A 23233-nucleotide genomic window follows, 5' to 3' on the forward strand; every position below is an offset into this window, starting at 1 on the left:
GAAAATGTAATGATAGATATCGATTCGCGAATCGCATTATTTTTCGTATTTCCTGTTTGTATTTGTGTTCTTTTCATCGGCACATCGCATTTGCAAGAGGTATTTAAGTATTCGCATCCGCCTTATGTTTACGGCAACAATTTTACCCTTTTCTTTTCAAAGCGCCATCATTCCCCGGTAACTTAGTCGGACGAATTCAAGTTTTCAACGTCGGCTTTGCATAATTACAGAATATGTCATGGGCACTTGAGCTGCGGAGCTGATAGCATAGTGTTATAATTTGGGAATATCAAAAAACACATTGTTCACCCACGAAAACTGAAAAGATTGACCTGTATAATTTTTTTACCTGGGTAACCGCTCTATACGTCGGCGCAACCTTTCAACTTCGCATTCCGGCCGGCGTGTTGCGCCATCACGAAATGGTCTAACTGCATGAAAGTATTCAAGGACATCTGCTGCGTTATTGAGGCGAAAGCCTTACATGCCTCGTCAGATGGTGGCCTTGAAAACGCATTGCAGTAGAGTAGCAGTCTGGGTCGTGCGGTACAGAAAGTCATGTGAGCTCGCCTATCGCCGTGACACGCTGCGATAGGTCACTGCTCTCGCGTTCGTCGTCTTCTTCCACTGCTGGCTCCGTTAATTCAGACAGACTTAATTCAGGCACTTGAACCCACGACCTCCGGTGGGAGTCGAACACTCGAGCTTATGTGGGACTCGAACCCACGACCTTCGGTGGGAGTCGTACCCACGACCTCTAGTGGGAGAAAACAAGCAATAAGAAGTAACCACGAATTCGAATGAGAATGTCAAGTAATTTAACTGACGTCTCTTCAGCGCGCAGGATTTCGGATTCACCGTTTTGGGCGTAGGCTAAAGTGACTCTCATTTTTTAATTGATTGATTGTTGCATTCATTCATTCATTTTAACATACCAAAGACGCGTTGTAGAAGGCTCCGGGTTGTTCTGACCTCCTGGGATTCTTTAACATGTACTGCTGCGTCACACTTAGCCGGAACGCAGGAGCGATCAGCCATCAGCGCCAAAAAGCGGCACCAGCTGGAATTTAGAAGAAGTGATAATGATGAGGATGATTTATTGGCATCCCCTTCGAAACGGGGCGGTGATTGTCTCCTAGCCTGTCTGAGTTAATCAGGAATGCTATACAAGTTTTTCATTCTGGCATTTTGTATACATCTCATCCTAATCTTTTACAGCGGAGCTGTTAGAACCTCGCTATAATGATCATTCCGTCAACCGCAGCTTCGCCGAGCTGGGGTACGGAGAGCTGAGAAGGAGTGAAAGTGGAGTATAAAAATAGCATCGCGCAGCATAGCGGAGGTGAAGTGGAGAGGAGGAGTGAGGCATGGGGTAGTGGGACGCGTAAAGCTGCTGCCGACGCCGACCGCGTTTCACTGCGTTCGCGCCGAACGCACCCGGTGTCTGTGACTGCAGCCGATGCCGCTCCGGCTACAGTGCCTAGAATATATTCTAGCTACTATACCATAGAGAAAGAAAAAAAAGTAACTTTTTTTTCTTTCTCTATGACTATACTCCGGCGGCAGCTCGGTAGGTTTCGAGCAGAGAACTGGACACTCGTCGCTTCCGAAATACTGAAGCAAGAGCTATGGACGCTGAAACCAAGCGACGCAGAAGAGAACATCCAGAGTTTAGATTGAGTGAAGCCGAGAGTCCGCGTAGGCAAAGAGGAAGAGAGAGAATGAACTTTAATGGAAAGGGTGGCTCAGTGGCCTAAGCAGGGGTGGCCATTGTGGGTTTCACAATGAAAAAAAAAAACGACACATTCATAATCTCCTGGTCAAGCCGGCCCCGCGCACAAACTCCCATAAAGAGTTGATAATTCGCCGTTGGTAGTGGTGGTGAAAAGCATTTATTGGGCCATATGCTCGGCGAGAGGCCTCTAGTGGATCGCGCCCCCTGCATTACTGGGCGGAGTCCCTCATTCCGGGACCCCATCGGTCTTGACCGCTGCGCAGGTCCGCCGAACTAGGGCTTGTTGCGCCGATAGTTCCCAGCAGCCGAACAGGGCCACCTCCCAGTCCTCTTGTGTAGGAGAAGAGGTGAAGGGGAGGGGGGGAGGAGAGAGAAGGAGTTTGCCTGCATGCCCAAACCATCTGGGAGGTGTCGGCCACCTCCCAACAGAAAACAGCAGCGGCCGTCAAAAGAAGGATCAAAGTGCTTGAGAACCGCCGGGCACAGCAGGGTGTTTGTAAAGAGGCTAAGAAGAATTCGTTCGCCAGCTTTACCCAGTCCCTTCATAGGAACCGGGTAACGCCGGTGTTGGGCACGATAGTGCTCAGTAATGTCTTTAAAAGAAAGAAGAGGGCTGTGATCTGGGTCAAGGTCCTCTCAAGTGATGCTTGGTGCCCGGTAAGTGAGTGCGCGGGCCAGCTGCCTCACGGGTGGCTGCGTTACCTGGCATGCCTTGGTGGCCGGGGACCCATATGATTGAGCGATGAGTTTGATCGCATTCGCGAATACTGCGGCAAAGAATTTTGTCAGCGAGAGGAGTGATCCATCCGAATTAAAAGATACGACAGGCTCCGCGGGAGTCTGTGAGGATGAATTTAGAGTCGGGATGGGAGGCTGCGAGGGCGATCGCCACCTCCTCCGCATCCGTTGAGTCGGGTGCTCTGTACGAGAGGCCGTCCACTTGTCTTTCCGCGTGTATGATTGCAGCCGTGTACCATCCCCCTCTGGAGTGGTTGGGGCCTACAATATCGACGTAGAAGATGTGTTTCTTAGAGCCATAGTGGTGGTGCAGGGCATACGCCCGCGCCTGGCGCCGGCCGTTATGGTCCTGCTTGTTCATCTTAGTTGGAAGGTGTCGAACGTAGAGGGCGCGTCTGCAAAGTTCGGACACTCGAACCCTTTCCATCGTATGGTGGTCATGCTTAATATGTAACCGGTCCAAGAGGCGGCGACCGGACACGGTCTGGGTGAGACGCGTGTATTGGTTAACGAGATGCGCCTCGGGAAGTTCCCGATAGGTATTCACCACCCCCTAACGCGAGAATACGCTCGTTCGAAGTGGAGATCGGAAGGTCCAGGGCTCTCTTGGGCAGTTTTGCGAAATACAACCTCCAAGCAATCTTCGTCATTTTTCCGTAAGCGTAGGTACGAGGTCGAGTACAGTACTCTACTAGTTACGAAGGCATGTGCGAGCCGCACCGCATCCTTACTCCGCAACCCTCCTCGCTTGTTGGAAACGCCGCGAACCATCCGGCCCACCTGGTCGCCGACTTTGCGGAGTTTGGCAAAAGTTGTGTCGGCCTTGCAATGTTAATTAATAAAGAGACTCTGTATTCGAATCTCCTCCACTTCTCGGATGGGGCTACTGGCAAGAGAAAGCTGAACTGAGATTTTGCAATTCGGGGAAGGTCGAATATGCACAAATTTAGACTTGGACGGGCAGCATTGGAGGCCGCGGAACGTGGCATAGTGGTCTGCTATGCTCGCCGCTGCTTGCAGGTATTCCTCCATCTCTCCTATGTTTCCCGTAGTGGCCCAGATGGTGATGTCGTCGGCGTAACGCGCATCGACACCATCGACACCCGCCAGCTGTGCCGGGAGGTGTGTCATGGCAATATTAAAGAGAATCTCAAACGAGCCGTACTTGATCTCTTGTATGCGTATACAGGCCAAGCGGTCCGTTGAGAAATGTTTGATGTAGTTGATTGTACGAGCGCCGCAGTTGGTCTCGCTAAGATGCTTTAGTATGACGGCGTGCTTAACATTATCAAAGGCACCCTTGAGATCGAGTGCCAAGACTGTCTTGTCGTTTTGTGGGTGTTCTGTGGGTTCGATAATCTCATGATGAAGCTGTAAAAGGATGTCTTGTGCAGACTTATGAGGTCGGAAGCCGAACATGGTGTCGGCGAAGGTGTTCTTATGCTCTCGAGGTATCACGGACCATCGTTTCCACGAGTTTCTCTACACATGAAGTGAGGGAGATGAGCCGGAGGTTGTCTATGTTTACCGATTTCCCCGCCTTCGGGATAAAGGTTACCAATGACGTCTTCCAATCGGCTGGCAACGAAGTGTCCCCGATCCAAATAGCTTTGATGTATTCGAGTAGGGTTCCGTACGCCCGATCTGGAAGGTTTGCCAATAGTTTGACTGTTACCTTATCTCTCACGGGCGCAGTCCCCCTGCACATTTGTGCAAGAGCCGCGCGAAGGTCGTGAAGCTGGAAAGGCTGATCCATTTCCGAATTATCGCTGCCTGCGTACGAATAATCCATCCCTCGCGGGTCTCGATCCTGATTGAGGTATTGTGAGCGCAAAGCGTTCGCTAGCTGCTCCGTGTTTCCTTGAAAGTTGTGCAGCGCGCGAGAGAGGTGTTTCTGGGTTTCCGATCGTGTTTGTGTAGGGTCTATGAGACTGCTGAAGAGGCGCCAAGTGTTGCGGCTCGACATCTGTCTTGCTGCGCTGTTACATCAATCTACCCAGTTAGTGTCGGTGAGCTGGGCATCGTACTTGGCTGCTTGCTGAGTAAGGTCAGAGATGCGAGCGTGGAGTTTACGATTGTGTTTCTGCCACCGCCATCATTTGATTAGGCTGCGGCGAGCTTCCCAGAGGTGCATCAGGTGGTTATCCACGTCCGGTGCACTTTCCGTAAGCTGTTTCTGCTTTTCGTGTGAACGGAGTGTTTGCATGAGTCCGTGTGCCCAAGTGGAGTAGTTTGTTCCAAGAGAGAAATTGCTGGGAGGGCCTGGTAGAAAGCATTCCAGTCGGGAAGTTTGACTTGTGCAAGGGGCGCGATGTAAGGATCGAGTGTAAATGGACAGTGTTCAGTATGCAGTGGTCGCTACCGAGGGTGTCCTCGGTGTTTATACAGTGTGCGTGTCGGATGTGTTTCGTGAAGGTAAGGTCGGGGCAGGTGTCCGAGTGACGAAATTCCCTACACGTGTTAGGAGGACCGGGTCGGTTAGAACAGTGATGCCCAGCATAGATATAAGTCCCGCCAACTTACGACCACGAGGCTCTTCCTTGCGATAGCCCCACATGGGACAGGGTGCGTTAAAATCGCCCACTATCATCAGGGGATCGCGACCCACAACCCTTAGCGCTGCGCTAAAGATGTTAGAAAAAGTGACGTTTTTTTTTTTTTTTTCGGGGGGCAGTATATATCAAGTATCTGTACGGGGCTATCTGTTCGCCGCAGGGGGAGGACAGAGACCATCACGTACGAATATTCCAGATTTAGGTCAAGATCAACCTCCTGCGCTGTGTAACCTTTATTGACTAGGAGACAGGTGGACGGGTCTCGCTGAAAAGCGTTATAGCCCGAGAGCTTAACCGCAGGCCCGGTTTCTTGCAGCGCAAAGGACTGCGGCGGGGTGTTCGAGGTTGTCAACGTACGCCCTTAATTGGGCGCGTTTCGTCCTCTCTTTGAAACCTCGACAGTTTTAATGTACAAAGGAGAGAGCTTGCTGTCTTTGCGGGGGGCGCCGCCCTCTAGGGAGTTGGTTGGGAAGGGACCCAGCCATGTTGATTTGAAGGGAGATTGCCTTGGAGAGCCGGCCCAGGTTCCGTCACCTGCAGCGGGAGCGACTCCGGCTCCACTCTACGGGCCATGTAAACCTGTAAACACCTCACTGGATGACCTCGAGCACTCGCTTTCTCAACGCAAGCATTACGAAGAACGCCGGCAGCAGAGGCGAACGGTTCGTACAGCCACGCGATTCACCGCAACTTAGAAAATTAGATTAATCATCCTTATCTGCCTATTTTATGTCCACTACAGACGGCCTCTGTCAGTGATCTGCAATGACCTCTGTCTCTTAACTCTGCAACACTAGGCGCGCGGAAAGACATCCCGGCAAGGAAGACAGCGCGCATGAAGTTAGCAGCCATCCCTGCTCGCCCAGATCATTGCACCCGCCAGTGATTACCAACAATTAGATATGGCACGCGGGCCACATAAGCGTCAGCCGCGCACAGTCATTCACAGCTACGGCAGGGCTAGAGGAGAAGACGCGTGCTCTCCTTCCCATCCGCGTTTTATTACGTGACATACAACTAACCCGGGGCGCAGAGCCCGCGAGGAGAACGGCAAGCGGCATTGGGGTTTGAAGTTTCAGCTCTTTCCGCGGCGTGTGGCGATGCAATGCTTAGCAGACACGATCGTTGGCGTCCACTGTATACACAGCGCTTGTAATTGGGCAGTGCATACAACGGGCGCTCTACGTAAATTCAAGGCATTCCATGCGAGGCTCAAGTGGCAAGTAGGAAAAACTGGCTCTTAATTACCCTAACCAAGAAAAGAGAGGGGAGCGATTCTGATTAGTTTTCCTTGAAAGCTTTCTGCAAAAGAGTTCAATTATTTTTGTTTGTGAGTGTTTATTTGCGTGTGTAACTGTAAAGAAGTGCTCTACTCATATTCTTGGCATCCGCTCTCGAGAAATTGACAGTAAATCACTGAATTGGTCCACAGACCTGTGTGTCGTCCCAGATGGCCCGAAAGCAACCTTGAGGTGTATCTCCAAATCTCCGAGATTGCGTGAAAATACCGGAATGCGGCAGCAACATGGCAATGCACTACACGTAGTTCCATCTTCATCTCTGCGTTTGGGCAATGAAATGCAGTTTTTACCATGGCAAACATGAGGAGGTGATGGAGATATTTGTTTCACGTACATGGAGACGCAGCTTTTGCCAACTAACCGTGGTACTTAAATTTTAAAAATAGTTTTTCACGTTCGTAACAGTGGACAATAAAGCCACCTTGAAGAGCGATTATGTCCAATATGATCGGTCCCGTGGTCAAGCGTGCGGGTTAGATTGACGGCTGTTGAAGCGGCGTCAAGTTTGTTGGCGCGTATCCAACACGATCTCCGTGCCTATCGGCTGCTATTGGCCCGGTCTTCGCACTTTGCTAAATGTGCGCTCTGCTTTTATTGCGATAGCAATTATATGGACACTCCAAAGCAGATTTCTGCCGTCGGCGTCGCCGTCGCCGTGAGGTTCCGTATGACGTCAATGGAGATGAAATCGTCGCCGCGCGCCGCCGAACGCTGTATGTGCGAGTGAAAGGGCGCGAGGGACGCGCGCTTTCACGGGGAGTGAACGCACGGCGGAGAACAAACGCGCGTTCTGTGCCGTGCTCCCTTAAGGGCTGCAGAAGTAGGCGTCTCTTTCCTCCTTTACAATCACCATATATGTAGAGCAAACGCGCCTTCTTCTGACGCACGAAAGGCCGTAGGGGGGGGGGGGGGGGGGGCAGGGAAGGGAGGCGACGTTTAACTGCGGCACCAAGTGCCTATTTATATCAGAGGCTCCGGCAACAATCACCAACGCCGCACGCATTTTGTGCGAACGCGGGCAAAACGCCGACGGCGTCGACAACAGTGCTCCGTGTTGCCGGTGCTGCTGCATGTCCAAGTTTGTACAGCGGATGCAACTACTATCCTTACTCCGTATATCTCTCTACTAAGTTGCTATCGCAATTGATGCTTCGCATTTCGGGTGAAACTGCGACAACTTTTTTGTTGTCGTTCCATCCGTCCGGGTCACGTTATCATTTCGTTCACCCCTGTCGAATCTTGTAATGGCAGAGGCGGCCCCGTCAGAAGAACCGCCGTTCTGCGAATCGCAGCGTTCGGGTGCTCCGACGTCGTATCGGGCCGACGTAGGGGAGCCGAAGCGACCCATCATAGGCGTGCTTGGCGCTCCTAAATTTTGCCCCAAAAAATTGCTGAGGCTTAATTCTTGTAAACCTAGTTAGCACGAGCGAAAGGTCTGTTTGGCTTGGTTTTGCAAAGAATATATATATATGCACACAGTGTTTCATTAATGCATGCTTCCGCGCTTCGTAAGCTTCTCTTTAACGTGCTAACCTGGCCCCCCTTTGCTCCGTTGTTTCAGCAGCCAACTTTGCCTTTGCTTGAGATTTCGCAGCCTGCCGTCTAGCTATATCTACTGGATGAATGGATTCAGCCTGTCGCTTGCGCTGTCGCTTGTGCTGAAGCGCAAGCGACAGGCTGAATCCAGCTCCGGCGCTCCGGTGGCTCAAGGTCATTGCGGCGCCATCAATGACCTTGCGAGACACGCCGTAGTGATCTTTCGCTCTAAAACGAAGTGAAATGTTCGCTTGGGTAGCATAGACCAGGAGGGGCTCCGCGGCGTCGATGACTTGAGGCACTACCTGGGTCTCGACATTGAATATATCGATTATTCGAAAAATCTAATCATAGATATTCAATTCGTGAATTGCATTATTTTGCGTATTTCCTGTTTGGATTTGTGTTCTTTTCGTCGCTGTTCTTTTCATCTATTTACAAGTGTTATTTCAGTTTTGCATAGGCCCAATGATTTCGGTAACAGTGTCACCCTTTTCTTTTCAAACCGCCATCATTCCCCGGTAACTTAGTGGGACGAATTCAAGTTTTCAACTTCGGCTTTGCACAATTACAGAATATGTCGTGGGCACTTGAGCTGCGGAGCTTATAGCGCACTGTTATAATTTGGGAATATCAAAAAACACATTGTTCACCCACGAAAACTGAAAAGATTGACCTGTAAAATTTCTTGCCTGGGTAAACCGCTCTATACGTCGGCGCAACTTTTCAACTTCGCATTCCGGCCGGCGTGTTGCACCATTACGAAATGGTCTAACTGCGTGAAAGTATTCAAGGACATCCGCTGCGTTATTAAGACGAAAGCTTTAAATGTCTCACCAGACGGTGGCCTTGAATACGCGGCCTACAGAAAGTCATGTGAGCTCGCCTATCGCAGTGACACGCTCGTGCCACTGCTCGCGCGTTCGTCGCCGTCTTCCACAGCTGGCTCCGTTAATGAAGTAGACTTAATTCAGGCACTCGAACCCACGACCTCCGGTGGGAGTCGAACACTCAAGCTTACGTGGGAGTCGAACCCACAACCTTTGGTGTTAAGGCGAAGGTAATTAAAGCCCAATTAATTAATATGGAGTTCATTAGGGCACTTGAACCCGCGAGCTCTGGTGGGAGAAAACAAGTTATAAGAAGTAACCACGAATTCGAATGAGAATGTCAAGTAATTTAATTAATGCCTCTTGAGCGCGCAGGATTTCGCCTTCACCGTCTTGGGCGTACGCTAAAGTGACTGTCAATTTTTTAAATTGATTGATTGATTCATTCATTCATTTTAGCATACCAAAGACGCCGTTGTAGAAGGCTCCGGGTTGTTCTGACCTCCTGGGATTCTTCAGCATGTACTGCTGCGTCTCACTTAACCGGAACGCAGGAGCGAGCGGCCTGCGCGACCGTCAGCACCGAAAAGCGGCACCAGCTGGAATCTAGAAGAGATGATAATGATGATGATGATTTATTGTCATCACCTTTGAAACAGGGCGGTGACACATAGTCTCCTAGCCTGATTGAGTTATTCAGGAATGCTATACATGTTTTTTTATTCTGGCATTTTGCATAAATCTCCTCTTAATCTTTTACAGCGGAGCTGTTAGAACCTCGCTATAATGATCATTCCGTCGTCCGCAGCTTCGCCGAGCTGGGGTACAGAGAGCTGAGTGGAGTGAAAGCGGATTATAAAAATAGCATCGCGCAGCATAGCGGAGGTGAAGTGGAGAGGAGGAGTGAGGCAGGTGATAGTGGGACGCGTAAAGCTGCGGCCGACGCCGACCACGCTTCCCTGCGTTCGCGCCGAAGGCGCCCGGTGTCCGTGATGATGATATGATAAGTGGTTCTTGAGGGAAAGGGAAAGGTTGGCGCTATCTTCTGCAGCCCTTGAGGGAGCACGGCTCAGCGCCAACGGGGAGGGGTAAGTGGGAGCGAAAGAAGGGATAGAGTGGAGTCGCCATGGCTGGGCGAAGCTAAACCGGCAGGCATAGGCGGCACGTATCAGGCCGAGATGGAAGGCCTTGGTGTGCTGCAGAGTCTGCAGGGGTGTTGTGCCAGGCCGGTCAGGCCCGGGGTGGGGTGGGAGGCCGTGAGGCCTTCCCGCTTGTAGAAATGTCCTTAGAGGCGTGCGGAGAGCCCTGACGAGTCAAGGAACTCCACGACGCCTCGAAGTGCATAAAGGTGGTGTCGGCCGGGGAAGAGGAAGAGGAGTCCGTGACTGCAGCCGATGCCGCTCCGGCTACAGTGCCTAGAATATATTCTAGGCACTGTACTCTGGCGGCGGCTCGGCAAGTTTCGACCAGAGAACTGGACACTCGTCGCTTCCAAAAGACTGAAGCGAGAGCTATGGACGCTGAAACCAGGCGACGCAAAAGAGAACATCCCGAGTTTAGATTGAGGGAAGCCGAAAGTCCGCGTAGGCGAAGAGAGAGAGAGAGAATGAACTTTAATGAAAAGGGTGACTCAGTGGCCTAAGCAGGGGTGGCCATTGTGGGGTTCACAATGAAAAACAAAAAAAAAAACGACGCATTCATACTCTCCCGGTCAAGCCGGCTTCGCGCACAAACTTCCATAAGGAATTGATAATTCGCCGGGCATCGGCTTGAGGGGGTGGCATGGTCCATGCCTCCAGTCAGGTAATGCCGCTTCCCTTGTGTTTGTCTCTTACTGTCGCGAGACTGGGACAGTCCCACAAAGATGCCTGGCTGTCGGTCGAGCGCCGATGCCACATGTACTGCACGTCACTGGTGTTGACATCACGTTCGCCTCCGTCTCTTCCACCTCCTCGTTGTCCAAACGTTGCCTCTGATGACCTCGCGTCTTCCTTGAAGCGGCGTAGGCGCGCCGCTTAGCCAGGACGCTTTCGGTGAGTGCTGCGCCCGTCCTGGCCTTATGCACCAGGACTTGCGCGCCCCGAGGAATCCCTTTGGGCAAAGGGTGGGCATTGTGCGGTACCTTCGTCTTCAGCTTAAGTCGCTCGCTCTTCTCCTCCGTGTCCAGGCGCACAGGAATAAGAGGGACTGGGCCCAAGGGAGATGAGCGGGAAAATAACAACTCGCTCGCTACACTGTGGGCCGCACCGTTGACGATGCTGCCCGAGTGCCCCGGGACACAGTCCACTCGCACACCCATGCCGTCGTCCCGATGAAGGGATGCGCATGCGACCTTGATATCATGCGCCCACGTGCCTACTCTATGCGTCCCCGTGAGCGCCTTTAGGCATCTAAAGACTCGGTGAATACCGGGAACTCTTTGATAATGTGGTCTTCCGTAATTTTTTTCTCCTTTTCCTTCAGCTTCTCTATGGCAAACAGGTTTACCTGCCGTTCAAGCGCCTGCACGGTCGGTTCTTGCTGGTATTGGTGAATCCGGACATTTTGTTGCTCACCACTAACGACTACCAGCGCTGCTCTGGTAGTGGGATCCCAGGCCGCATTAGTGAAAATGGCATATTCTTTAAAGTCTGCCCGTTCTGCGAGTTTGTATCGATAAGCGCCGTGGTACTCTTTCGTCTGCCGGCGTGTGATAGGTTTCGTGACTCGAACCTGCACGTCGTCGGCCCAAGGAGCGACAGCCGGAAGCACTTCCACCTTCTTCGGCAAGCGTTCTCCGTCTAACTCTAAGAGCTGCTGTCCAGAGCGTGTGTAACGTCGACGGCGGTCTTGTCCCTCCTTGCGTTCTAATATGAATAAATGAAGATCCGGAGGGGCTCGTGAACGTGGCCGGTTGAATTGACCGCGATACTACGCAGAAAAATTATGCGTGGATCTGCTATCGCAAACACCAGAGACCAGTGGAGATGGGCTATGTCGTTAGACTATGTCGTTTGCCACTACTTTACTAGGCTTTCCCCAGTTCCGCTGGTCTCTGGTGTTTGCGATAGCAGAGCCAAGCATAATTGTTTCCCCTTCCTTAAAACTTCTAAGTCTGCCTTCTAGCGCTGCCTATGCCTCTAACGAATCTATACTATCAATCTTTTCCCGGCTTTTTTTTTTTTCACCAATAGTCTAAACAACTCTTCTTTATCTCGACTGATGTTCAGTTGATGCTTCCGTCCACTTCAAATGAGTGCTTCCGAGCGTGCTTCACCTGTCGACAGTATATGTGTAACCAGTTGTTTCTCCGTTGACCCAAACGTGGGTGGCGGGTCAAAGATTGTGTTGGACGTTTGCGCATCCCCCTTTCGGAATCATATTCACCAGCGGCCGCCAGGTCTCTCATCATCCTCATCATCATCATCATCGCTCAGGCGGTATGAAGACACTGCTTATTCAGCGCATTCGCGCTGGGACACGGTGGGCCCAACGGCAGTCGCCACAACACAAAATTAAGGCTGATGATTAGATGTCGGCGCGAATACACTGCTTCGCGCCTGAAAAGGGCAACCATGCGGTCTGGTAGTCGCCTTCATTTTCAATCGCGCAATGCCTGCCAGAGTGCCACAAGTGGAGCGGCTCGCCGTTGTATGGGGATGCGCTCCCGCCGCCTGTCTTTGGGTCAGCGTAAAGCCCCTTAATCGACAGTCCTCCGAACTGGTCGGCGGAAAACGTCATGTACAGTCTTTACCTCAGCAGAGCGACAGCTGTTTACATATCATCATCATCAGCAGCAGCAGCCTATATTTATTTCCACTGCAGGACGAAGGCGTCTCCCTGTGATCTCCAATTACCCCTGTCTTGCGCTAGCTGATTCCAACTTACGTCTGCAAATTTCCTAACTTCATCGCCCCACCTAGTTTTCTGCCGTCCTCGACTGCGTTTCTCTTCTCTTGGTATCCATTCTGTAACTCTAATGGTCCACCGGTTATCCATCCTACCCATTACACGGCCTGCCCAGCTCCATTTTTTCCTCTTAATGTCAACTAGAATATCGGCTAACCCCGTTTGCTCTCTGATCCGCACCACTCTCTTTCTGTCTCTTAACGTTAGGCCTAACATTTTTCGTTTCATCGCTGTACACACACACACACACACACACACACACACACACACACACACACACACACACACACACACATATATATATATATATATATATATATATATATATTGTGGGCATTCATTGTGCACTTCTTGATCATCTATATATTATCATCATCATGCGTGTGCCCTTCAACTTCATCGCGCGTGCGCGCGCATTATCAGCGTCGACTGTGCCGAAGGCTGTTCATGCCGGTTGTTGGATGCCGCCCTCCTTCGCCGTGACTCTTGGGCTCAATAATGTTGTTTGCCGTCGTTTAGAGATACGCAGATATTTTTTTATTCCGCCTAATTAGGTAATTAGTCGTAAATAATGAACCAACTTCTCAAACATTATAATTAGATGAAAAGTGTCAATGAGAAAATTGTGGCAATGAGAGCTTTCTGTTGCTCAATACGGGCTACATAAAATTGTTCGCGAATACACGCAAAATTGCCGCGCGACTGGCCGCTCGAGGCACTTTGCGTGTATTCGCGGCCTTTTTCACACTCGGAAAAACAAATTTATGTAGCACGTATTGAGCAACAGAAAGCGGCATCGGGAATTTTTCATGTTGCTCTACAATTTTCTCATTGGCACTTTTCATCTAATAATATTTGAGAAGTTGATTCAATAATAAAGACTAATTATCTAATTAGGCGGAATGCAAAAAATAATCTACATATCTCTAAGTGACGGCTAACAACGTTAGCTTGGTTCTGTTCAGCTACGTATAGCATCTGCATATTTTTAAAGTTTCGCCCAAGTTAACTGAAATACCCGGTATATTGAGACAATGTTGTCTGAGTATATATTCGCACAGACGCTGTGATTTCTTCGTCATCCGATCGAAAGCATGCTGTCGTCATTCAATGGTGACTACGCCACCATTGCCATGCCATTTGTCATCATGCATTTGTTGTGATGGCATCGTCGACATGCCGGAAAATCCCGTCGTCCCGACCAGACGGGATTCCGTGAAACCCAGGATTTCGTCCATCATCGTCACTTTCTCGTTGTCAGAGTTGTCGTCAAGCCATCATGATCATGGACGACCGTGGAGAGCGAGTGTCATGGCGAAGTGAGCGATGCATCCCGCATGCATTGTGGGTCGCATATAGCCGAAACAATAGACATCTCAGAATGACCCCTAGAGTTTCTAAATAAAGGTGCATTACGCAACACGGTGTGTCGCACACCTTCATACGAAACTGCAACATTTTTAATTCGATAGCATTAGGAGCGTCAAAGGAAAAAAATGCGTGTGTGGGAAGTGTTGGAAGCCGGTGACGTGGTTGTGTAGAGAGGGAATGAGAAAGCTTAAAACGCGCGCGCATGTCTCTCTTTCTCTCTCTCTGTGTGTGTGTGTGCGTGCGTGCGTGCGTGTGTGTGTGTGTGTGTGTGTGTCCCTCGCATTTACCTCTGAATCGTCATTGATTTTTTTACAAGTGTATTTTTTACAAGTGCGAGTATATTTGGTGTTTACAACGTCAAGTATTATACAGGAGGAAGCCCGTACCCAGGAAGTTCTTTCGGAGACGGGGGGGGGGGGGGGGGGGGGGTTGAGGGGTTGGGGCACTTGCTGAAGGCCTTGGCTACTTGAGGAAAGCACCTAGCTATTTTTTCAGCACTTTCTTTCAGTAAAAATCGCAGTATGTGACTTTTTAAATACTAGGAGAGAGAGAGAGGGGGGGGGGGGGGGCGAAGGGTCGCGGTGGGGGCAAAGTAGGGAGCACAGCTGCCCCTCTCTGTTTATCGGGCGCCGACTTTCGGGTGCGGCGTCCTCTGCTATTTTATGATGCTCCGGATCGCTTACGCGGCGGCCCGTTCGGCCGATGTACACTCGGCGCTGTAGGACGGAAAGATCTGCTCAGTCTGGCACATGGTGAGCAGCTTTTGACAAGTTTCTTTGCGCAGCGGTGTGGCGGGAGCCCTGCTGGAGAACCCCCCCCCCCCCCCCCCCCCGCCCCGCCCCCCTTCCTGGCTACGAGCCTGTACACGAGTTTTACACAATATGCCAAGCCAGAATTACTTCTAAGCCAGCGTTCCATCGGTCGTCCTCCTCATATTAGCGGTACACGTCCACTCCGGGAAAAAGTGTGTTCGTGTTCTTTTATTGCCACTGCACTTTTATCGTGTCTTGGATAGCCCACATAACCAATGAGGTTTTAATGCACGTACAGTACACTGAACTTATCCGGCGGGCCCGTGCCGGGCCTGGGCTCGGAGTTACGCACACGGGCTTAGCCCGGGCATAAACTGCGGGCCTGGGCCGGGCCAAAATCTTCGACCCTTGAAGTGCTTCAGAAAAAGCCAAATAAATGGATTTCTCGCAGAATAGGTGGTCTCCAAAACCTGACGTCCACGACGTGTTTCAGGTTCCCACAGTCGCCTTCGCCGCATGCAGCCAGTAAAAGCATAGCCTTTGAGATCTGTATTCAATGAGGATGATCACTGGGGCGTGGGTCTTTACTGGGGCGTAGATTTGGACACCACCCATTATAATATATTAGTAAATGATAGGCAGGCATGATAATAAATAATAATAAATAAATATTCAACTTCAACTTTCGGACTATTTTTACCAAGCACTGTACTTCATTACCCAATCAATATCAAGTTTTTATGGCCTCCGAGATTACAAAAAAATGCAATGACGGTGCTTTTTGCACATGTGAACAGAACTAGCACAGTGCATAATTATAAGAAACTTATGAACTACAGCAGAGTTATTAAGGGCAAGAAGAACGAAAAAAAGGTACACTGTTGGAAATGTTTGTCTCACATGCAGCGCCCTCTCTAATACATTAAAATTTTATTGTGCTTAAACAGGCCAACACGGCCCAAGTTTTTGCGGGAAAAGTTTCGCGCGTTTATCTTCGCACAGTTGCGTGGTTGTGCGTGTGAACATAGTCTGCTGCTTACTGTGCCACGTTTAGTGCCACGAAATGCAGTTTGCGGGCCACAAGAGGCGACGCCACGTCGCAGTCGGCGATCCCCTAGCTGAATACGCTGGCCGAAAGACGCTTTTGCACTTCTACAGCACTCCTCCCACCGACAACATACCGCTGAGCGACTTCGAAGAGGTCGCCCTCGAAAGACTCAAGGGTAATGTCACGCTTTCTTTGAGCGTTTTCTGAATCCGTTTTCATTCGCGAGACTGATTCTGATGACACGGTGTTTCCCGCTCAGTGCTGAAGGCTTTCGAGGTCGCCGATGCGAGGTTCAACAACAAGCGCACTCAGGAGTACGCCAGCGCAGTGATGGACGAGCTGCGCAAGCAGAAACTGAAAGCCTACGTTAGTCGGGTGAGATTCGGCACTCCCATACTACTGGTGGTTATTGTTGCGACTGTAGTGCGTGCGATGCAATCGATGCTCGCTACTGTAGCTGTCACGTGTTGGCGTCAAGGATCTGTAGCCGTGTCGCGACTTCGACGCGCACCCAGAAACTGCGTTCCCAACGAAGCGTGAATGCGGTAAATTTCGCCGTAAAATGCTTGCTAATTGATCACGACTCAACAGCTCGCACAACTTTAATTTACTGCGTGTACACCATAATTTTACAGCCATGTGCACATGCATAGTTTCCAATTGACCCCTTCAGCTGCAAACGCCAGAACCATCCCACAAATGGAAGAACCAACAAAAACGACGACATTAAAACAAGTTGCATTCGCCTGAAGACATTTCAAGTTAGACATGCACCGCGAAGTTGGCTAGTTTGCGCTACATGCGTTAGAAAAGGGGGCGAGGAGAGAGAACACAAACTTCCTTGCGCTGTTATTGGCTCGCACCTACTCTGATTAGCCGTTAATTGAATAGATAACATGTGCTATGTAAGTGGCTCTGTCCGGTCAGTTTTTTTTACTCTTCACATTTTCTAAGCAAGGTGCTAAATGGCTGAGTGTTTTGGAAGCATGCCGCAATAGCCTATCAGTTCCATTTGATTGATTAATAAATCTTCACATAGAGACGAACTGGCTCGAAGGCCTATATAGGGGAGGGAGGTAAATAGAAGAGAAAGGAGGCGATCACAAACGGTCCAATATCTGAAATATTTTTCAGAGGGATTTTTGCACCTGAAGAAGCTTGAATAACAACCAAAAACTTTTTTTCTTGGTTTCTGTTTTTTATCAGGCTGAAGGTGATGCAGAGCAGTGAAAGACACTCATCTTTGCCTTGTTTACTTCCTGGTCTCTCAATCACACTGTTTATTTGATGAGACGACATAAAGAGGTGTGGTGTATAGTGTGAGCTTCACTTTTCTGTATTCATCACAATGAACATCAACCAACTTGGCCAGTTTTCTGTAATTTGCTGTGATAAGTGCTTAAAGAGCTTAAATTTTAATAAAGAACTATTACCCAAAGCTGTTAATTACAACGTGTCAATAATGAGGTTCCTATGGGTGTTTCAACCTTATGCCTGTCTATAGTGTTCAACAGTTAACTGACTGCCTCTTGTTCTTGCCAGGTGACCGATGACAACGGCGGTGTTATTGTACGCAAGGACAACTTGTCTTTCTTCATCCTTATGCTTGCCTTTTGCGAAACGTAAGCCAGGTTGTTTCTGCTGCATTTTTTTTTTCTTTGTACAGTCGGAGCATTGATGTCATTTAAATTGATGTTATTGAGCGTTGATGTCATAATTGATGTCAGGGCCTTGTAAAATCTTTTGGATGTTATAAATTACGTTCCAGAACTGATGGCTGGATGAATAGATGACGAAGAAGCAGAAATGGCAATGTGGACGCGATATTAATGGGAAATTTTTTTTTTTTTTTTTCAGTTACTGTGCTTTGAGTAAGATCATTAAACAATATTGCATGATTGAAAGTAGCTTACGAAAGGGGAAAAAAATGGCCCTTCATCCAAGAATAGCATGAAGATACAAGCATGAAATAATCACTAAGTAGATTAGTTTATAGAACCATTGTGCCATTACTAATATCTACACATTTTTCTTTTAGCTGATGACAGGGAGGGAAACCAGCAGTGGCGCACCGACGGGGGGGGGGGGGGGGGGGGGGATTCGGGGGTTGTAACCCCCCCTGAGGCCCACTTAGCCCCCCCTTTTGTTTAACCCCTTTCCTTACGCATTTGAGTACTGCAACTAAGATGTAAGGCGCGCAATCGTCTGCACACTCGTAAAAAGCGAATTTTTTTGACAATTTCCCGTAAAGAAATCGAAATTAGTGCTGTTTAGATGGTATTGGCAAACTGTCAACCCCCCCCCTGGCAGAGATCCTGGGTGCACTACTGGAAACCAGTCATCACTTGTGGATTAGTTCACTTGTAATGTGCATGCCATAGTGATTTCTCATTTATTTCGGACAAACCCGGCAACTGATGACACCAAATTTCTTTTGAACACTGCAAGCTGATAACCCTGTCTTGGTGCAAAATATTAGCCCAAACAGTTATCATAAGCTTGATGTCATTCTTTTAAAATTGGAATAAGCACATGTGTTAGTTCGCAGGAGGTGAAGCATGCTTGTTGCATACTTGGAACACAGTGGGAGAGATAGTACATGAACTCACAAAATGACTTATGCAAATGCATTTTGACACCTGCATACTATGACATATTATCAATACTATGAAAAAAATTCAGAGGAGGGCAGTCTGCTTAATGTTATTTAAGTACACCTGTAACACGTCTGTTTTGCAGCTTTTTAAAAATAAAAATAATGGAATCGGAACTTTGCAAGCAAGTCAAATTCAGTCAACCCAGATTCTTATATTTATTGGTACACTTGATGCTACCCCGTAAATTCTACCACTTTCATCCTAACAAACCTGTCACCGACATTAATTTAATTAACGCATGTTTTCGAAAGCACAAATCTGCTCAAGTGTTCCTTCTGTTCCCATACAATTACTTACTTGAACACTTTGCTTGAACTAAGGGTTGGCTAGTTGGTTTTCACTCAAAGGATACATTTTCTTAGCAGGAATGACTACACGTGTGGACAGAGACTGAAGGCAGAACAACTGCTAGACTTACGATCTTCAGAGCACTCTGCAAAAAAGAAAAAAAGTCGGGGTAGCTTGCACTAGTGGCGCAAGGCTAAAGACACAGCGGAGTTGATCGCTTCCTAGCTGGTCCCGGCTATACGAAGTGATGCTAAGTTATACGAAGTAATGCCAAGTGATGCTAAGTTATACGAAGTGTATAACTTAGCCTTTCCTCGTGGTCCGTGGCATCGGGGGAATGCCTCGCGAAGCACTTGCAGTCCGAGCACACGTAATGGAAGCGGGGCGAAAGCTATGCACAGTGTAAGGGTGGCGCACAGCAGACGACACGTCGGGATGACGTCACAGTGCATGCGCAGTAGTGCACAGCTGTTGGGAGCGCGGCCGAGCCGCCGCCAGAGACGCCTGCTGCAGCCACGGGCACCGCGAGCGTTAGGTGCTAATGCGGTGAAACGGAGAAGCACAGATGGCGACGGCAGCACCTCTGCGCGTTGCCTCGTTGGGGCTGCTACAATTTGTTTTTCTCTTTCTCGCTCTCATTTTCTTTCTCTCTCCAGAGCATAGCGCGCGGCACTCCGCAAGGTGGTTGCTAGGCAATGCAGTAGCAGGCGGCACACATTACGGCCGGCTTAAACAGCTCCGCTGTTAAAAGAGAAAGAACATCTTGAATAGTCACTTCTTTTTCATCAGCCTGCACTTGTCGTAATATCACTAAATAATCATCTACATAGTGGCACACTTTCCATAAAGGAAGGCTTCTTATGTGTGCATCAAGGTTATTGCCACTGAACTGAAACTCTGCAATTGATTATGGCCTATCGATTCTGGGTGGCCATCCAAAAGTCATCTCAACCTAGGCAACGCTGGACTGTGTTTAGAGCATGTTGCTTTGAAAATGGGCACATAAGGGGAATACTAATTAAAGTGTCACCTTAAAAAAGAAAAATGTCATTATGTCTGCTGGTATTAGCATTAAAATTGATTGAAGGTCGGCTGATGGTGACCTGTCATCTTTCAGCTAACAAAAAGGATCACATTTAATCGTAGCCTAATGAAAAAAAAAAAAACCATTTCGCCAAGAGGGGATGTCAGCATGTATCTCCTCCTGTTGGTTTTCAGGTACTCTTTCTCTTGAACATGATAAACAGTGCAGGGGCAAAATGAAGAAGCAGGATAAGCAAAGTACTGATTGTCAGCCATGATTTATTTTTATTTTGCTCAAAGCTATGTCATTCTTCCTCTTTCTTCTTTCCATCTTTGAACAGTTCCTCATGTTCGAGTATGTTCTGAACAGCCCAAATAAGCACCGTTCTACAATGGAACACTTTTCTTGTAGGCCAGCTCAACGGCGTTGGTTTATGAGCCAAGAGATGGACCTTTTTCGGTTTCGATTCCAAAACGAGAGCGCAGCCGGAATCCAGGCTTTTCTCAAGGACAGCAACATGGAATTCACACCGGTGAGTTTAGGTTCTTATGGTGTAGTCCACATTTACATTGCTCCTTTATTCTTTTTTTTTTTTCTGTGCTGCTATTAAGTTTTGTTTGGCATCAGTAATTCTGATAAGTGTGCCAACCTTTCCAGATCTCTACCGCTGAGAAAGCAAAGTATTTTGAAGAGATAGTTGCTGCATCACCTGATCTGACAGCTGCGAAGCTGGATGCCATGGATGTTTACAAGGTATGACAAAGCATTTTTTGTTGCGAACCAGCAGTGCATTGTCGTGTAATTAAATGTAGTTTTGACGTGCACTATACTAAATAAAAACGGCATCCCTGAAGAAAAAGCGTCACATAACCAAAGAAGGAAGTCGTGAATATTGAAATAGTTCGCTCAGATTTTTTACCAGCTGCAAATGAAAAGCAGTACACAATTGGACATTATTGGCGCAATATTTAAAATTTTACTGAAGCAGCAAGACACTTGCTGCCGAAGTGGCTATATTTACCTGAATGTAAGCAACCCCTGCCAGCCCATTCCTGTTTTCTTTGTGGCCTTGATAAGCCATATGAGAGAAAATGTTTATATTTGAAACAGGTGAAACATTTTTGCAAGATGTGAGCTCAAAATTCTGCTTTTATACACATAATGTAAATATTAGGCAATTTAGAGCCATTTCAGGCATAAAAGAAAGAGAGGTTGGCCGTGATAAATATTGCCACTCACACATTCGTTTATAGCCACTCTCTAATGATTCCACTTGATATGCAGTCACTTGTGTCACAGCTAAAGTTTGTGCCCTTGATTTGAGCGTTTATTTTGTTGATGCTGCCGACAAAGCCGAACTTTTGTAAAAGGCTTTGCCGCAATAGTGGCTCATAACCAACCAGCCTTTTAGATTCAAAAGTTGACGAGGGGCTTGCATTGCACAGATTTCTTGAAGGGTCGGAGATTTTGTACCCTATTAAAAATACTTTTAGAAATTCTGCTATGATTTTGCCTAAGTTTCCATTGATACACACTTCACAACAATTTTTTTATCTGCAGCATCGTTGTCTTTAATGCTGATAACAAAGATAATTGGGAGCCATAGAAATGTTTCACTGACAAAATGGCAGGCTGTGCACTCTCCATACTTGTGGGATCTTTAAGATTTCAAATGACGTTCTCGCACTGCAAGTTTGCTAACCAACTTTTGTCTATCCTGTTTGTTACAGTTACCTTTTGCTCTGTTGCAGTTTTTAAAGACTACAGAATTAGACAAGCGGCTGTAGTCTGAACTGATGTTTATAGTGCTACAAGTGCTACTGTGCTGTGCAGTGATTGTATGCGGTGACAGTGACAGACTGTGATTGTGCATCTGGGCTCCTTTTCTTTCTCTATCTCTACTTTCCTGTCACTTTACCTTCCCCTCCCCTCTCTCCCCAGTGTAGGGTAGCAAACCGGACCTTCTCTTCAGGTTAACCTCTGTGCCTTTCCCTTTTCCTTCTGTCTTGTCTTGTCAATAGACACGATCACTTTGAAAATCCACCAATATGGCTGAGGTGTCAAACGTTAACCACCAATGCTGTTTAGGTGAGAGGCACCAGTATTGGGAAAGGTAGGCTTTTGAGAGCAAGGTGCGTGAATTTTCAAGGTGGAGTGGTCGATAGCCATTTGTTTCTTATGACGTAGTGTGTTGACTAGTACCACAGACTAAAGTAATACATGATAAAAATGCTTGACTTTTTATTTCTACAGGTTCTTTCAGTAAGTTACAAAGTAACCCTTTTTCTGGAGGGGGGGGGGGGGGGCTTACTCAACAAAATTTGGACATCAGGAGTCGGAAATGTCAAGGCTGATTCGTGTTCCGACACTGAGGAACGACTTCGGAAAGATGCTGTCCTGTTTGACGTCAAGTTAGATGGCTTTGCTTGCCGGAACGAATTGGAACACACCCTTAATTTTCCTTTAGGTTTTCACGAAAATTGCAATGGCTCTTGGTGGGTCATGATTTTCTCCTCTCAAACTGCAGGCTCATAATGTGAATAAATATTCTGTATTTAAGAACAAAGCCTGTTAATTGCACCATAACTTCTTGATGTGAGGTTGGCACATCTCGCTTGTCAGCAGTTGCAAAATGGCAGGAGTTTAGGGTAAAATGAAATTCATTGATTCAATGGATCCAAAATCAACACACTGCCTATGAGAGATGTCTTATTGGGGGGGCTCTGTGGTAATTTTGATCACCCGAGGTTCTTTAACGTGGGCCTAAGTGCAAGTACCCAAGTTTTACATTCCACCACCATTGGAATGGGGCCACTTTGGCTAGGAATCGAATTCACGACCTCGTCCTCAGCGGTGCAATGCCATGGCCAACGAGCCATTGAAGTGGCCAAGGAGACAAACTGAGGACAGAGGAAAGGGTGGGACACACAAGAATGGCAATTGCAGTACCAGGCCCTAATCTTTTTTCTGCAATGCAGGTATCTTTCCTCGACGTGCTTCCCCTGGTGTCAGACCGCACCGTCTACCTGCGGCAAGGCGAGGCGTACGTTCCGAGCGAGTTCCTCATCACGCTGGTTGAGTCGCAGTACCGGGCGCATCTGTCGCACATGCTGGCGCAGACGACGCGGATCTTCCACCGCCTCGAAGAAGACGAGCGCATCGTGCCCATCTTGCGTGCACTGGCCAACTTTGACGCCGGCAGCGGGTTTGACGCTTCGCGGCCCACGGACTCTGTCAGCCCCGAAATGATCGACCAGGTGCGTGCTGTGTACTTGGCCTTGCTTCCTTTCACCGAGTGCATAATCCTGGCTTCGAGAGAGAAACGCTGGAACACATCACAATACTATCGTGAACTTATAAAATGTGAATGGAAAAGCAAAAATATCTTCTCAAATGAAATCAATGTTTTTTTTTGTTTTTTTTTTTCATTCCATGAAGATGCATATTGAGGGACTGTGAAACAAAAAAGCTGTTCTTATTTTTTCGAAGAGCTTGGCTTATTTACAGCCC

The 23233-nt window shown here is 48.3% G+C and overlaps 1 protein-coding gene across 1 annotated transcript in view; it reads left to right on the top strand.

Annotated features, from left to right (window-relative positions):
* The first annotated feature begins 15674 nt into the window (after positions 1–15674).
* Positions 15675–23233, top strand: part of LOC119466330 (DNA primase large subunit) — a 29018-nt gene continuing 21459 nt past the window's right edge. Inside the window, exons 1-6 of the mRNA XM_037726834.2 lie at positions 15675–15929; positions 16014–16129; positions 17297–17376; positions 20135–20255; positions 20381–20476; positions 22702–22980. Of these exons, the coding sequence (XP_037582762.1) occupies positions 15770–15929; positions 16014–16129; positions 17297–17376; positions 20135–20255; positions 20381–20476; positions 22702–22980 (852 nt within the window). The 5' untranslated portion in view covers positions 15675–15769. The remainder of the gene's footprint in view (positions 15930–16013; positions 16130–17296; positions 17377–20134; positions 20256–20380; positions 20477–22701; positions 22981–23233) is intronic.

This window comes from Dermacentor silvarum, chromosome 10 (assembly GCF_013339745.2).
Source record: "Dermacentor silvarum isolate Dsil-2018 chromosome 10, BIME_Dsil_1.4, whole genome shotgun sequence".
Taxonomy (NCBI): Eukaryota; Metazoa; Arthropoda; class Arachnida; order Ixodida; family Ixodidae; genus Dermacentor; species Dermacentor silvarum.